This window comes from Colossoma macropomum, unplaced genomic scaffold (assembly GCF_904425465.1).
Source record: "Colossoma macropomum unplaced genomic scaffold, Colossoma_macropomum, whole genome shotgun sequence".
Classification (NCBI taxonomy): domain Eukaryota; kingdom Metazoa; phylum Chordata; class Actinopteri; order Characiformes; family Serrasalmidae; genus Colossoma; species Colossoma macropomum.
This window is the reverse complement of record NW_023494790.1, coordinates 39,952,471-39,969,481: the sequence shown is the minus strand read 5'-3', so window position 1 is coordinate 39,969,481 and position 17,011 is coordinate 39,952,471. Positions and strand designations below refer to the sequence as shown.

The window sequence follows — 17,011 nt, the reverse complement described above, 5'->3', positions numbered from 1 at the left end:
CTGAAGAACATTTCACCATGCAGAGACCATTTAAGCATGCAAATGGTTCTTTGAGCGTTCATGGTTCTATACAGAACCACTGTCTTTACTAAAGAACCATCTTTTAAAGAGTGTACACTAGCTTGAAGCTAGTTGCTTTTCTATTAATTGTTTTTGATTTGTACGGTGACGTACATCCCATATAAACAAAAATAATGCATGGCCATGCCTTATTAACACATGGGAACAAGATCCTAATGCGTAGCCACGACTTTTCAAGGCATAGGAATGAGATAATTAAGTCACAGCCACCACTTAGTAAGGTATGGGGATGATATCATCCCTTACTAAGTCATGGCCACACATTAGGATCTCGTTCCCACGCCGTACTAAGTCGTGGCCATGCATTATTTTTATTTATACGGAATGTCACCAGTGGGGCTCCATGGATTCGGCCAAATGTTCACTAAAAGAAATCAGATTTTAGTTTAAAAAAAAACAATGGGAACTCATTGAGTCCTTATGACTTTAAATAAAAGACTGAGCAGCCAATCAGGTAAGCAGTCATAGCAAGAATCCTCAAAACAACCTGATACCCGCAGCATGAAATATTAAATAACAGCTAGTCTGGCTTTCAGTAATACTCACCATCTGAGTAGCTCTTACTGCGATTAGTCATCATAGGAGTGCCAACGTGTTCTTGATCCAGAACAAAAGCAGCCTGGAATGTATGTCAATACGTCTCCACTATACAGTACAATTAATAAAGAAAGGAACAATCAAACTGAGGCCAGTTTTAAACAAGAAACAACAACAACAAAAAACCGTCCCCAGACTGGACGCCTTTGCTCTGCAGCCGTGCTGCCTGCACGCATGTTCAGCATGTATGAAAGCACGTGTGAAAGTATGTAAAAGTCAAAAGCCGTGAAGTTTCAGTCTCTCTTAGGTTTGGCTGTGAGGAGATGCACGAGGCCCGGAACCATCACCATCACCACCTGCGGCACGATGGCGTATCTGAGGAAGAAGAGGGAGTAAAAGAGCAGGGGCGGAACGGTGGGCAGAGGGAACTGGCTGATGTGGAAGAGGGCCAGAGAGGACAGGGCCAGGCAGAGTGTCTTTGGTACCCAGGGAGGAGCCCATCCTCCCGGCTTCCAGAACTGAGCGAGCCCCAGGCCGAGCAGAGATCCGGCATCGCGGGTCAGAGACGAGAAAGGAGCCGTGTCCATTCGCACCCACTCGGACTTAGAGCACCATCTTTTAGCCAGAGAAATAGACCTGGAGGCAGGGGTGATGGGTTTTCATGATAAACCGCAATACAACATGCTTTTCTGAGTGTGTAATGAATACTTAAACAGCTGGATTATAAAAAAAAAACAATTATAGACGGCCTGAAAAAATAACACCAAAAAACAGCTGCATAGTAACAAGTAGCTGATTTGAAGTCATCTCACTTTGTCATTATCTTATTATATTTATTTTTTAAAATTGTTTTGATTTCCTGTCCCTTATTAATGAAGTAAAAACAAAGAAAAAAATCACTGTGCCTAGTTTTTCCACAGACTGTCTTAGCTGTGTTGCTGATGCAATTTCAGGGTCTTTTTTATTGCTTTTCTCCATTGTACTGAACTCCTACCGAACCATGATGTCCAAACTGCGGTGAGAACCAAACTGTGGCTCCTGTGCACCGTTACACATCTAGTGCATATGGTGTGTAATATTAAATATAAACATACTAATCATTGTCCAGTTATCACCATTGACTGTTTTCCATTCAACTCCGGTTGACCGATGTTCCTACATTTTTTGCATAATTCTGTCACTGCGATGTAAACAAATTAATTCAAAGTGGTTTAATGTAAAATGGCTCGTTGTACAGAAAGTTACACACTCAAATTTCTTTACAGTGGTGGTGATAGGAACCAGGGGTCGCCATGACTACAACACAAATATAGACATTTTATTTACTATCCAGAACCACCAGTGAACCTACACGAGTCTTCTGAGTTTATATGGAATGTTGATGATGGAAAATAGTGGAAAATCTGAAATAATACGTTTTCTTTCGGGACTATTTTGCCTCACAACGCCTGCATGTATCCCTCCACCATGAATGCATTAAAATAAATGGATTAACAAGATGTTTTAGCCCAAAACTTGATCACATACTATTGTAAAACAATGTCTCAGGTATCAGGCAGTGAATTCATAAACATTTCATGTAGGAACTTTCCGTGAAGGAGCTTTTAGAGGTGGACGTCTGGTTCCTATCACCACCACTGTGAACAGTTCTGACTCGGTAAGTTTCTCTAGAACAGAGCGTTTCACACCAAACCACTCTGAACCAGTCTGAACCACTCTGATTACATCTTAACCATTTAATTATGTAGAAAGTTTGAAAAATTGGTTTAAGGGATTCTGGAGAAACAGAACTTATCAGTTGCTGGTCACCTCAGCGTCACGCACAAGGGGAAGGGACAGTCCATTAAAAATATGTAGGATTTCTTTTGTGTGTGTCTGACAGAAGCATAATGTAAACATCTGGAGATTTTAATGCTAAAAGTGCTTATAGTGAACACACTTCTTCTGGTATTGCCCATATAACAATGGCCACAAATTTAGTTCTGTTTGGGCACATTTTGTTTTTGAGACAGACGTTAAGCAGCAGCCAGCCAATTTGGGCCAGGCTATAAGGTGCATTTGTAGGAAAAATGTATCTGTATCATTAGGAAATATGTCTCATCTAAGACCACATCGTAGAATTAACCATCCTGTGTTGCGTTCTATTCAGTTCTCCCTCACATTCACGTTCCCCTACATAAATCAAGCCTCTGGGGGCAGTAAGTCAAATGCAACACTGGACTTGGCAGCAGCACAACAGCCTTGGGAGGAGGTACAACCTCAGGCCAGCTGGGACTTTCCAAGGCCTTCGCAAGGGGAGCGAAGTACCACCATGACAACACCAGGGAACAGGTTCGATTTCGGCTTTCTGTCACTCACTCGACTTTTGCTCTGTCAGACGTCAGTTTTTATCATTTAAATGTGTGTCAGAGCAGCAGGTAGTCAGAGTCAAGCCTGTACTGTGGTGATTGCACCGTTTGGGTCTGTAGCCTGCTTGCTAAGTTAGCCGTTCAAGCGTCCAAATACCAAAAACAGGTTTAATTTTACCTCAAATATTTTTTACCTTTAATTGTTTTTTTAAACTGCAGGGATACATTGCTTTTTTTCCACTGTGGTAAGAAAAAAATCCATATTTTCCTTTTCCTTTCCTTTCATGCCAGAGGAAAACAGTGTAATGTTGCAAATCCAGTAGCCAGATGACTTACCAGGAAAGATCGATTCCAAACTGTTCCAGCCCAGCATACATCAGCAGTGCTCCTAACAGCAGAGCCATGCTAGAACACAGGAAGAACACCAGGGAGCGCCATTCAGGCACTGTACGGTTTAGGAGCACTCCCAGCATCACCCCTGGGGAAAATAAAGTGAAAGAATTCATAGACACACACACACACACACACACACACACACACGCACACACACACACAAAATACAATAAAAATAATGTTTTTTTTCTGTGCTGCTTGCCAAAAGTTGAAATGATCAATATTAAAAAGTGATAGAAACCACTAGGCCTGTCCTAATTATTACATAACCACCTAATCACAATTATTTGAGACAACTGCAAATATTTAAGCTGACTAATCATGATGTCGTCAGATTTCAATCATATGATGCTGCAACAACATGTGAATTTTGTTTGCTGGTTTCATGCAAATAAATGTGAACAAAGAAAGCAGTAAACGCATTCATTGAGACATTATGGGAAAAAAAGAGCTCCAACTTGCTCTTAACATGTTTAGTGGGCTGCAGTGAGCAACGTTTGTTTATTCTTTAGCTATGTAGCTGATTCTCCTGTTTTAGGATGTATGCCAGCAGAATGAGTGTTTTTTGGTTATTTTCTCTCTCATAAAAAAGTAGCTTTGCTTAACTCTCCATGTTATTCTGTGTAACTGTAGACATTTGTGCGAGTGTGCGCAGTATTGTTAGCTGCTAGGTAAACATAGCTTGCAAATAAGGTGGCTAATCAGCCAATTTAGCCACTTTAAGCTTGTACGTTCCCTGGACAAAAAATTAGTCACCTTGCTAATTTAAGGTAGTAGTAACTTCAGGCTCCTGCATGAGGATGATCAGGCTATAAATACCTGCGGGGTGTGTGACGGGATTCATAGATTGAGAAAAGGTGGTACATGGAAGTGAATGTCTCGCTCAATGTGTGGAAAATGAGTGGCAAAGCAGATGTTAATAATTGGCAGAAAGGGTGATGCTACAGCCGTCCATGGCCGGGAGTCCAAGAGAGCACAATTGGCCTCTCTGGGTGGGTAGAATGGCCTCCCGTCTCCCCCCAGTCACTCAGCGCGATGACAGAACTGGCTGTTGGCGCTTTCCTCTGAGCACATTAGGCTGTCCAATGACGTTGGGTGAGCAGCAGTTCGAAAGGATGCGGTGGTGCTTCACATTTCTCGGAGGAAGCCTCTGTTTGCCTTCACCCTCATAGCATTGGTAGTATCATATGATTGGGGGAGTCCTAACTAATGGGGTGGAATTGGAGACGACTAAATTGGGGAGAAAATTGGGGGAAAAAAAAAATTGTCAGAAAGGAGTGATTATGTTCAGGCCACAGTGTGAAGGAAGGAGCTGAATCTGCAGGTGTATTGTAGTGTGCAGTCATACGGGTCGACCAGCAGTGGCAAAAATCCCAGTCTACAGGAAATTCCCGACAGAATTGTGGCCAAAAGATGAAACTGACGGACAGGGACCGCCGGCATGTTTCACAGTTTATAATAAAAATCGCTTCGTTTCCAAGCCAGAACTGCTAGAAGTCAACACAGATTCTTCACAACCAATTTCTGAAAGAACGCTCCACAGAGAACTGCATACCAGGAACATCTGGAGCAGAGCGGCACGTAAAGGTTTCTTCTGCTCACAGAGTTGCCGGTTACAGTGGATGAAGGGAACAAAAACTGGACTGTTCATGACTGGAAACGTGTTATCTGGTCAGATGAGTCTCTGCCTGTGTGTGAATGATGCTCGGCGTCGTGTTCATCATAGACCTCAGGAAACCCTCAATGAGGACTGCGTGCAGGTGTGGTTTAAGCTGGAGGGGCTCTGTGATGTTCTGGGGTGTTTTAATTACAGAGAAATGGGTCCTTTGGTTGAGGTGACAGTAAATTTGAACCACAGTGCCGACACCGAGCCTACATTTTTTTTGTCCTGTGAACTTATTTTCACTCTCATGAAAAATGTCATAACTTCAGACATTTGTGTGAGGTGCACAGCATAACAATCAGCCAATCTGGCCACTTCAAGCTTGTATTTCAATAGTTGCAAACAATGATTTATCTAAATTATTTATACAACTATTAACCGTCAGCAAATCTCATACATCACTTTGTATCACAGAATGCAAACAGCCATGACATGATGCATCATTAAGCTGCTATAAACACATCTAAACGCTCTGCTGTATTTCCAAAGACAATGAAATACACCTTAAAGGTCCCAAATCCTACATATTTCTGCATTTTGTTATACATTAAATAGGTCCACTTGTAAAGTTTGTGTACCAAAAACGGTCATAGGTCAGTTTTACATGACCATTTCCAACCTCTCCATCCCTTAGACTTAAACAGGCTGCTTATGTTACTGTGCCTTTAAGACTGGTGTATGTAAATGAGATCTGTTCTGATTGGCTGCCCTGCACTGTGCCTCGTTTAAAAAGCAGTCTGGTCTGAAACACACCTTATAACTTCAGTGTGAGTGGGCGGGGCTAAACTGCTGTAGGCTGAATAGGAGGATACATTTGTAAATGTGTTGGTTTTCATGAAACCACAAAAATAATGAATTCAAAAAACAGGCTGTATTTGCAGCTGCCATATTTGGACTGCATGTACTGGGGAACGAACGGTGTGTTTGGAAAGCTTTAACAACGTTTACATGCAATGTAGACTATTATTATTACTATTATTCTTTAAATGTAGTGCCCTCTAAAGTGAGATCGTCCACTGACCTGCCAGAACGCCGGCAACGACCTGGTGAGGAAAGTGCGCCAAGATGAAGATCCGAGACAGACTAACCGCCGCCAGCAGCACAGCGTAGACCAGGAAAGGCACTGCAGCCAGTAACTTACTGAGTCACAGACAAAGATTCATGTTAAGTTTCATGTTAAAGATTGAAAGGGGAACTCCACTGATTTTTCAAAATTAAGTGGTTAAGATGTAAATGAAGTCATTCAGAGCGGTTTGGTGTGAAACGCTCCGTTCTACAGAAACTTGCCAAGTCAGAATTGTTCACAGTGGTGGTGATAGGAACCAGACGTCCACCTCTAAAAGCTCCCTCACAGAACATTATTACATAAATGGTTATAAATATGCTGCCTGATGTCTGAGACACTGTTTTATGACAGCTTTTTGATAAAGTTTTGGCCCAAAATGTCTTGTTGCCATTTATTTTAATCCATTCATGGCGGAGGGCAAAATAGTCCCCAAAGAATATGTATTTTTCAGTTTTATCACTATTTTATGATCATCTACATTCCATATAAACTCAGGAGACTCGTGTAGGTTCACTGGTAAATAAAATGTCTACATTTGTGTTGTAGTCATGGCAACCCCTGGTTCCTATCATCACCACTGTAAAGAAATCTGAACCATTTGGTGGAATTCCCCTTTAGGTGCTGTACAACCTCATAATTATACACGAAAATTCAAGATAATCTTGAAAGTAAGAACTTCAAAGCTTTCTGACTGACCTGCCAGTGCGAGAGTGAAGGAAGGAGGCCAGAGAGGACGCCACCACCCACCAGACTGCACCAGTGATCATGGCATGACCTGAGGGACTACCTGAAAAGCACACACACAGTTTCAGTGAGAACAGGCTCTCGAGTACTAAATGTCAACGGTTGACGTCATGAACAGTCTGTTAACCCCGTAAATGGCCAGGACCTGCTGGTGGGCCCAAAGAGTAGCTAAGCCACTGTGCACTGTAGTCCACGTTGTCACTGAATGATAAACTGTAGTAAGTAATAAGCCTGGGATTTAAATCTATAATGCAGAAACATAAGCAGCTACTTCTGCCTTTTAATCTATTCTTTTCCTTTATTACCATCATTTTCAGTGCTTGTCACATTAATGTCAATATGATAAGATTATGCTAATAAATTACATCACAATATGCTTTTCTGAGCGGACTGTGGATTTTGTCAGTACTTGAACACTGTCATGGCGTGGTGGTGGTGTGTTAGTGTGTGTTGTGCTGGTCTGAGTGGATCAGACACAGCAGTGCTGCTGGAGTTTTTAAACACTGTGTCCACTCACTGTCCACTCTAGACACTCCTACCTTGTCAGTCCACCTTGTAGATGTAAAGTCAGAGACGATAGCTCATCTGCTGCTGCACAGTTTGTGTTGGTCATCCTCTAGTCCTTCATCAGTGGTCACAGGACACTGCCCACAGGACGCTGTTAGCTGGATATTTTTGGTTGGTGGTCTATTCTCAGTCCAGCAGTGACACTGAGGTGTTTAAAAACTCCAGCAGCACTGCTGTGTCTGATCCACTCAAACCAGCGCAACACACACCAACGCACCACCACCACGTCAGTGTTACTGCAGTGCTGAGAATGATCCACCACCCAAATAGTACCTGCTCTGTGAGGGTCCATGGGGGTCCTGACCACTGAAGAACAGGGTAAAAGGGGGCTAACAAAGTATCAGAGAAACAGATGGACTACAGTCTGTAACTGTAGAACTACAAAGTGCACCTATATAGTAAGTGGAGCTGAAAAAATGGACAATGAGTGTAGAAACAAGGAGGTGGTCAGAATGTTATGCCTGATCGGTGTATTAATCCTGCACAATTTGACTTCTTGATAAAAACATAATTCTGTGGAAAAGAAGGTTTTATACAGCTAAACAACAATGGAACAACACAAAGCCCTGCCATTTCAAGGGGTGTGTAGACTTTTTATATTCACTGCACCTGTGGTTTTTATGCAATTATTCCAGAATCCATAATGAGCTTTTGGGAATGCTTTGAGCTTAACTGTATTCAACATTACACACACTGAGCTGCATTAAATCTCATTAAACAGGACTAATTAAGCTCTCTTTGCAATCAAAGATGCAGCTGGTAAGTGTTTTTGATTACTGGCGATATTCACGATACATTAAGAACAGCATATTGAGTCATACTGTGATGTAATTTATCACGATAATGATAAATATCGTCGTATTGCCCAGTCTGACTTGGTATGAGTTATATACCCGCGCACAAGGTGTGTCTAGAGGCCTGGCCACTGATCAGTACATTAAAGGTCTCCTCTGTTGCCTCACCTGGTCCAGTTTCGCAGGTGCACTGGAACTGCTGGAGCTCCGGTTTGTTTTTCAAAAATAAACCAGATTCACCGATCCACCAGTACGGCCTCTGTCCAATCAGGATCCTACAGAATAACAGAATAACAGAATTCCTCGTTTGCCTTTATTATCACAGTTTTCTACAAACCCATTTCCCAAAAAGTTAGGATGCTGCGCAGAATGTAAATAAAAATAGGATGCAATGATATGTAAATCATGTAAACCATATTTTTAAAGAAAAATACTACAAAGACAACATTTCAAACGTTGAAACTGAGAAATGTTATTGTTTTTTAAAAAAATGTCCATTTTTAATTTGATGCCAACAACACGTTCCAAAAAAGTTTGGACGGGGGCCTGTTTACCACTGTGTTTCATCACCTCTTCTTTAACTCTGTAAGCGTTTGGGAACTGAGGAGACACTGCTATAGTTTAGAAAGTGAAATGTTTTCCTGTTCTTGTTTGATACAGGATTTCAGCTGCTCCTCAGTTCAGGGTCTCCTTTGTTGTATTTTTCATTTCATAATGCAGCACATGTTATCAGTAGTGACAGGTCTGGGCTGCAGGCAGGTCAGTTTAGCACCTGGACTCTTTTAATACAGAGCCATGCTGTTGTAATACATGCAGAAAGTGGTTTAATGTTGTCTTGCTGAAATAATCAAGGCCTTCCCTGAAAAAGACGTCATCTGGACGGCAGCATATGTTGCCAAAACATGTATATATCGTTCAGCATTAATGGTGCCCTCACAGATGTGCACGTCACCCATGCCATGTGCACTAATGCCCCCCTATACCATCATGAACACTGGCTTTTGAACTGTGCACTGATAACAAGCTGAGTGGTCTTTAGCTCGGAGGACACAGTGTCCATGATTTCCAAAAAGAATTTCAAATGTTGATTCGTCAGACCACAGGACACTTTTCCACTTCCCCTCAGTCCATTTTAAATGAGCTCAGGCCCAGAGAAGGAGGCAGCGTTTATATTTAGTTTCTTCTCTGAGTTTTAGAGTTTTAACAGCATTTGTGGATGCAGTGATGAACTGTGTTCACAGACAGTGGTTTTCAGAAGTGTTTCTGAGCCCATGCAGTGATTTCCACTACAGAATCATGTCTGTTTTTAATGCAGTGCTGCCTGAGGGCCCAAAGATCACAGCCAGCATGTACTGGTTTTTGGTCTTGTCCCTTACATACAGAGATTTCTCCAGACTCTCTGAGTCTTTTAATGATATTATGTACCGTAGATGATTAAAAGCAAAAGTTCTTTGCTATTTTACATTGAGAAACATTATTCTTGGATTGTTGCTCTATTTGCTTGTGCAGTCTTTCACAGAGTGGTGAACCCCTCCTCATCTCTACTTCTGAAAGACTCCACCTCTTTTATACACAATCATGTTACTGACCTGTTGTCAATCAACCACCAGGTGTTTTTTTTTAGCATTACACAACTTTACCAGTCTTTTGTTCCCCCTCCCAACTTTTTTGGAACGTGTTGTTGGCATCAAATTCAAAATGGGTAAATATTTTTCAAAAAAAACAAATTTTTCAGTTTCAACATTTGATTTGTTGTCTTTGTACTATTTTCAACTTTGCACATTTTGTTTTTATTTACATTTTGCACAGCGTCTCCCAACTTTTGGAAATGGGGTTGTAATATAATACAATTCTACAACATGGCAGTGGATAAAACAGTGTGGAGAGTTTGATCCCCATCTACCGCAAACAGTCTGCAACACCAGACCCAAACATACAATCCAGCTCCAAAAGTATCCAGACAATCCTTCAAATGAGTGAATTCAGGCACTTAAAGGTGCTGACACAGCTGTTGCACACAGCTTGTATAATCTCCATAGAAACGCAATGACCTACAGAATGGGACGAAAGAGCCACACTTGAGCCTGAGGTAGTGAGGCAGGAGTGTCCAGTCTTACCTGCAAAGGGCCAACGGGGCTGCAGGACCAACTGAAGGCCGAGACCAACTGATTTAACGAGCAGAATCAGGTGTGTTCAGAATAAACACCTGCAGGCACTCTGGCCCTTTATGGATAATATTGGACACTCCTGGCTTAAGGTCTTCGTGCCCAATGCCCAGCGAGGGTTAGAGGGGTATAAAGCCCCCCAGCATTGGGCTGTGGAACAGTGGAACTGTGTTCTCTGGAGTGATGGAGCTCCATCCAATACCTTTTAATATAAAATTAATCAATCATTCATCTCTTCAACACAGAACAGCATAAAACATTAACACTGCTGTTATATTTTTAAGAGCTTTTAAACTCGAGTTATAGGAGTTTAAAACAGCACCTCATGTACAGCCATGACGTCTGTGAGCGCGAACAGCCAATGAGCTGCTCCGCTCACCGACCAATCAGCACTCAGTAGCCCGCCTCCTGCTGCCCAAAACCCGTTTGCTGTATGAAAAGGAAACATACAGGTGAGATTTCTTTGTTTTTTTAGTGAAATCCATCCTTCTACTGTCTAAAACTAAAGGAAAGTTCTGGTTCTAAAAAAACTATTTTAACCTTGTTTTTAGCTGTTGAGCTCCATTCACTTCCATTCATTAAGGACTTGCTCACGGGCGCCCTCTGCTGTTTAGCAGGCCTGTTTTTGATATAATGGGGGTAATAGGAAGCGGCCAGACTCCTCATAAACGGCCCCTGTTCTAACTTTACCAGATTACCTAATTGGTTAGCATCACTGCTACTGAGCGCTGATTGGTTAGCCTCACTGCTAATGAGAGCTGATTGGTTAGCATCACTTTTACTGAGCGTTGATTGGTTAGCATCACAGCTACTGAGCGTTGATTGGTTAGCAACACTGCTAATGAGAGCTGATTGGTTAGCATTACTGCTACTGAGCGCTGATTGGTTAGCATCTTTGCTAATGAGAGCTGATTGGTTAGCGTCACTGCTACCGAGCCCTGGTTGGTTAGCGTCACTGCTACTGAGCGCTGATTGGTTAGCATCACTGCTACTGAGCCCTGGTTGTTTGGCGTCACTGCTACTGAGCCCTGGTTGGTTGGCGTCACTGCTACTGAGCGCTGATTGGTTAGCGTTACAACTACTAGGGAAGCGGTTTGCGCTCAGTCTTATAACTAAAGTTCAAGAATATTCATAAATATATCAGCAGTGTTAAAATGTTTTCCGCTGTTCTGTATTCAGGAAATAAGCGCATCTCCTACAGAAACATGTTTAAACATTGACCAACTATGCGCCATAGTAACCCATTCATTGTGGGCTTGCTCGGGAGCGCCCTCTAGCGTCTGACAAACCCGGAACACATTACTGCGTGGCAGTTCTCTCCGCTCATTCTCTGATAGGAGCACTTTTAAAACAGACCTCACTCTGAGGTTTAGGGTGCTGCATCACTAAACCTCATACCGGTACTACGGCGTAACGGTGCTGTTTAAGCCCCCTCAGACGAGCCTTTCCTCAACTTACCATTTAAAAACCAGATTGAGCCACTCAGACAGAGCGGCCACCCAAACCACCGCGACGCCGGTGCGGCGGTGCACATAGAAGGCGAGCGGGAACACAATCAGGAAGGCGGCTTTAGGGTCTCCGATATGAGTCGCGAACAGCCAGAAATCCTCGTATTTCCTCGTTTTCGACTGAAAAGCCTCCGCAACCCAAATACCCTGGACATAAATGGTCTCCATTTTTAGGAAGGAGTTTTAATAACTGGAAAACAACACAGAGACCCGGGTGAAAGGTAGCGAAGCCTGCTAGCTACATTAACATCAGGTGTCGCTGACTAGCAACGGTGGCAGTGGCTGCGTCCCAAATGGCGCTCAGTTAGTGCACTACTTGGGTCACGAAGTCGGAAGTCGTGATTCCCATCTAGTTCACTAAATAGGGAGTTCGTGAGCCATTTAAGATTCGGCCAGTGTAGTAACGTTTTTACCGGTGCGTTACGAGGCTGGATTTAGCTTCTTATTCTAACTTCGCGTTCCACCTTAAATGCGGCAGCAGTTACATTATGCATGTCTATTCAAAATGGAACAGCTGCCCCATTTAAGGTGGAACGGGAAGTTCGAAAAAGAAGCTAACATCTGTTTCGTCTGTTGTTGTCTGACTGATACGGAGAACCTCAGCCAAATAAAATCTAATTAAATAACCAATAGAAGTTTTTTTTAATAGCTCGTCGACACTCAGCATCTGTTTTTGATTTTTGATGCATTACGGGTACTACACTGGGACAAACAGCAAGCGTACCGCGAAGAGAGAGCCCAGTTTTAAAGGGGAACCCCACCGATTTTTCAAAAAAGTCTACATAATTAAGTGGTTAAGATGTAAACAGAGTGGTTTAGAGTGGTTTGGTGTGAAACGCTCTGTTCTAGATAAACATACCGAGTCAGAATTGTTCTCAGTGGTGCTGATAGGAACCAGACGTCCACCTCTAAAAGCTCCCTCACAGAAAGTTACTACATGAAATGGTTATGAATAAATTTTGACTTAAAATGGATTTGAATAAATTTATTTTAATCCATCCATGGTGGAAGGATTCATGCAGGGCGTTGTAGGGCAAAATAGTCCCCAAGAAAAATTATTTTCAAATTTATGACTATTTTTCCATAATCAACATTCCATATAAATATATATAATAACTCAGAAGACACGCGCAGATTCACTGGTGGTTTTGGATAATTAGTAAAATGGCTGTATTTGTATCACCACCACTGTAAAGAAGTTTGAGTCTCAAGGACATAATTATTCAGGGACTTAATTGTTCAGAAATTTTGAAAAATTGGTGGACTTCCCCTTTAAGGACAGAACGTGTAGAACTGCGCCATCTGCTGCTTGCATTCAAAACATTTTGAATGACCATTCATTTCGCCATAGAGACGTTTATGACGGATTAAAAAAATCAGTAAAAGATGAAATTTTGGTGAAGCCATAATTTTAGGAACATACAAGCACAGCATAATAGTAGCACATTTGGTGAACTGTATAACTGGAGATTAAAAAAACAAACAAACAAGCAATTGAACTACAAAACCCATGCTTCAGTGCTGGCTCCTCCCAGTAAAAATGCCTGGTAGTGATGTAATGGGCACCACAGACTTTGTAGTCCATTTTGGGGAAGCACTCATATAACCTGTATTTTAAACATACTTCAGCCACAACAGCATTAGTGAGGTCAGGTCCTGATGTTAGATGGTCAGTTCTGGATCAATAATCATCCCAAAGGTATTGGATGGAGCTCCATCACTCCGGAGAACACAGTTCCACTGCTCCATAGCCCAATGCTGGGGGGCTTTATACCCCTCTAGCCCATGCTGGGCATTGAACATGGTGACCCCTAATGTAGAAATCCTCACTGTTTCTTTTAATTATAGGCAAAGTGAGGGTTTTGTTCCCAAATCTTAACTTTAAAAGTCAACCTGAAATTAAAACTGACTTATTAGTTTGTCCTTTTAAGCATGATTCAATACATCATTTAAAGGACTACATTTTTGTTTTCTCTGTAATCTTCCATCAGACTGTAGTGACTCATTTAGCCTCACCTCTAAACTATCTTTTGAGTTTTGATTACCTCACCATGCACCAGTGGGTGAGGCAAATAACACTGACCAATAAAATCATGTTTCGTTTCCCCACTTATCATGGAGAGAAAGGCCATGTTAGCTCAGAGACCCTCCTTGATGGTGACCCTCCTTGGAAAAATGGCATGTTTCTAACTCAGAAATGAAACTTCACCAACTTCACTAACACAAAACAAAAAACAATTATTAATTGTTATTTATTAAACAATTGTTATTAATTATTAAAGATGAAGGCCTCACAAATACAAGCGTTAACCTGAGTTGCCCCGTCTTAAATGAGCTCTGGCCCAGAGAAGGTGGCGGTGTTTCTGGGTCCTGTTTATGTAGTTTCTTCTTTGTGTTTTAGAGCATTTGTGGATGCAGTGATGAACTGTTTTCACAGACAGTGGTTTTCAGAAGTGTTTCTGAGCCCATGCAGTGATTTCCACTACAGAATCATGTCTGTTTTTAATGCAGTGCTGTCTGAGGGCCCAAAGATCACAGCCAGCAAATACTGGTTTTTGGCCTTGTCCCTTACATACAGAGATTTCTCCAGATTCTCTGAATCTTTTAATGATATTATGTACCGTAGATGATGAAAAGCAGAAGTTCTTTGCTGTTTTACATTGAGAAACGTTATTCTTGAATTGTTGCACTATTTGCTGGTGCAGTCTTTCACAGAGTGGTGAACCCCTCCTCATCTCTACTTCTGAAAGACTCCGCCTCTCTGTGACGCTCTTTTATACCCAGTCATGTTACTGACCTGTTGTCAATCAACCACCAGGTGTTTTTTTAGCATTACACAACTTTACCAGCCTTTTGTTCCCCCGTCCCAACTTTTTTGGAACATGTTGTTGGCATCAAATTCAAAATGGGCAAATATTTTTCAAAAACAATAAAATTTCTTAGTTTCAACATTTGATTTGTTGTCTTTGTACTATTTTCAATTAAATATAGGGTTTAAATGATTTGCACATCATTGCATTTAGTTTTTATTTACATTTTGCACAGCATCCCAACTTTATTGGAAACGGAGTTGTATTTATTAATATACCTTCATTAAAATAATAATCACAATATATAATATCATAATATTAAAATGTTCTATTAATATCAGCCCATTTCACCATGAGATGCACTACAGTTCCCAGCATGCACTATAACATAATGTGTGCTCCCACCCCTCCCCAACAATGATCTATGGCACAGCACCAGAGGTCAGGGGTTACTGAGGTCCAGAGAGGCCATGAGCTGCTGCTATAATTTTCTGGATTGTTCTCTTGAGATAACGAGTTAATTATCTTGTGATATCAAACTAACAACTGTGTTATCTTGAGATCAGAAGATAATTAACTCGTTATCTCACGATAACAACTGTTGTTGTCTCGCGATAGCGAGATAACTAACTCGTTATTTCAAGATAACAACTTTGTTATCTTGAGATAACAAGATAATTAACTCGTTATCTCAAGATAACAATTTAGAAAATTATAACTACCTTATGTGTCTAGTTCAAGCGAATGGGCAGTTTTAAAAAAATAACTGGGGACCTTTAAAGAGGTTTAACAGTGATCTGCAGATAATGTAGTTTACTGTTTTATATAAAACTATTTTATTTAACCCTTTAATGTCTTCACCAAGAAAAAAGCAATGGAATTTTATTTTTGTATTTTTTATTTGTTTGGGGCAATAATAAAAACAACTGGTGTTTTTTTTGTTTGTTTGTTTGTTTTTTTGACCACACAATTTTTAAAATATACACGTCTACCAAACGGTTCAGAAGACACTTTGTGGCATATATAGTAACTCAAAATGTGCTCTACCAAATGGTTGAGCAGAACATTAAAGGGTTAAAATTATCTTTGAATCGTTCAAGTATTCAGTGCCTATTTTTTGCAATTGTAGTTTAGGGATATTTTGAATAACAATGGCCAGTTGGGGTCGTAACAAAATGTTAAGGAATAATGAAATAAAACACAGCTGGCCCACAGATTTGCTGAGATTCTTTAATACGGCTGAGTTTGACACCCCTGAGTTATAATATCCCACTCACAACTTTAATAATCATCTGCAGCTGTACTGGGCCTGTTGGTAGTGTGAACGCACTTTTTTTTGCGTGGTTTATTATTATCAATATATTGAACTGTAAAAGTTTTAGCAGTTTTGTGCTGTTGATATGCTTCTAATTTTTAGATTATCCCATTTCCCTGTGACGTTCAGCTGGTTTTCAGGTGGGATTTTTTAATTTAGTTTCGTTTTATGTAGTAAAACATTTTCAGTTTCAGCAGCCAGGCAGGCCTGTAGGCAGTGATCAGACACGCCATCTGTGTTTTACAGGTTTGAAGAACTAACATGACCGGTTTTCGGGCCTGTTTTTATTTCCTGTTTCTTACTTTTTTCGTTCTGTAGTGTTTACTGCAGTTAAAGGAGAAACACAGCTGATGCAGACGTCTTCGTGCTTTATTAAAGGCTGTATCGGCCGCAGCCACGCCGCACAATGAGCGAGGCTTTCCGCTAACAGCTCGCTCCACACTCAGCTTGCGCCTGCACTCTCTCACTTCCGAGCTCCCACTGACACAGTTCTTCCAGCTCTATTATAAACAAGGCCAAGGAAGGCATCACAATGCCAAGTGAGAATAAACACAGGAAATAACTGCTGGAGAGCAATAACCCAGAATAAACAACATGCAGAACACTTTCTTGAACATCCTACAATACTTTAATCATTTTATACTATTTAAGTTTTGTATTTAATATATTTGTTTAATATTTTTTTTTCTTGGATATAACAATTTTTACGCTACACTCTTTAAAAATGTGGTTCTTCAAGGGTTCTTTAGTAAAGACAATGGTTCTACATAAAAAAAAGACATTTTTGGAGAATGTGTTGAGTACGGTTCTATATAGCACCAAAAAGGGTTCTGCTGTGTCAAGCTTGTGACAACAGATGAAGCCTTTTTTTTTGGTGCTACATAGAACAATTTTCAAAAAGATACTTTATAGAACCATATACAGCACAAGAACCATTTCACCATGCAGAGAACCGTTTAAGCATTGCCTTTACTAAAGAACCTTTGAAGAACCATCTTTTTTCGTGTACTGTTTTCATCA

The 17,011-nt window shown here is 41.0% G+C and overlaps 1 protein-coding gene across 1 annotated transcript; it reads right to left on the bottom strand.

The window, feature by feature from the left end:
- Window positions 1–12,137, bottom strand: g6pc3 (glucose 6 phosphatase, catalytic, 3). The gene is made up of 6 exons (XM_036573381.1): window positions 11,817–12,137; window positions 8,362–8,468; window positions 6,785–6,875; window positions 6,044–6,162; window positions 3,303–3,444; window positions 1–1,254 (listed from the first exon to the last, which is right to left on the bottom strand). Exons 1-6 carry the CDS (start codon window positions 12,032–12,034, stop codon window positions 912–914), a joined length of 1,020 nt encoding a protein of 339 aa, XP_036429274.1. The 5' UTR covers window positions 12,035–12,137; the 3' UTR covers window positions 1–911.
- Between the last annotated feature and the right edge of the window lie 4,874 nt (window positions 12,138–17,011).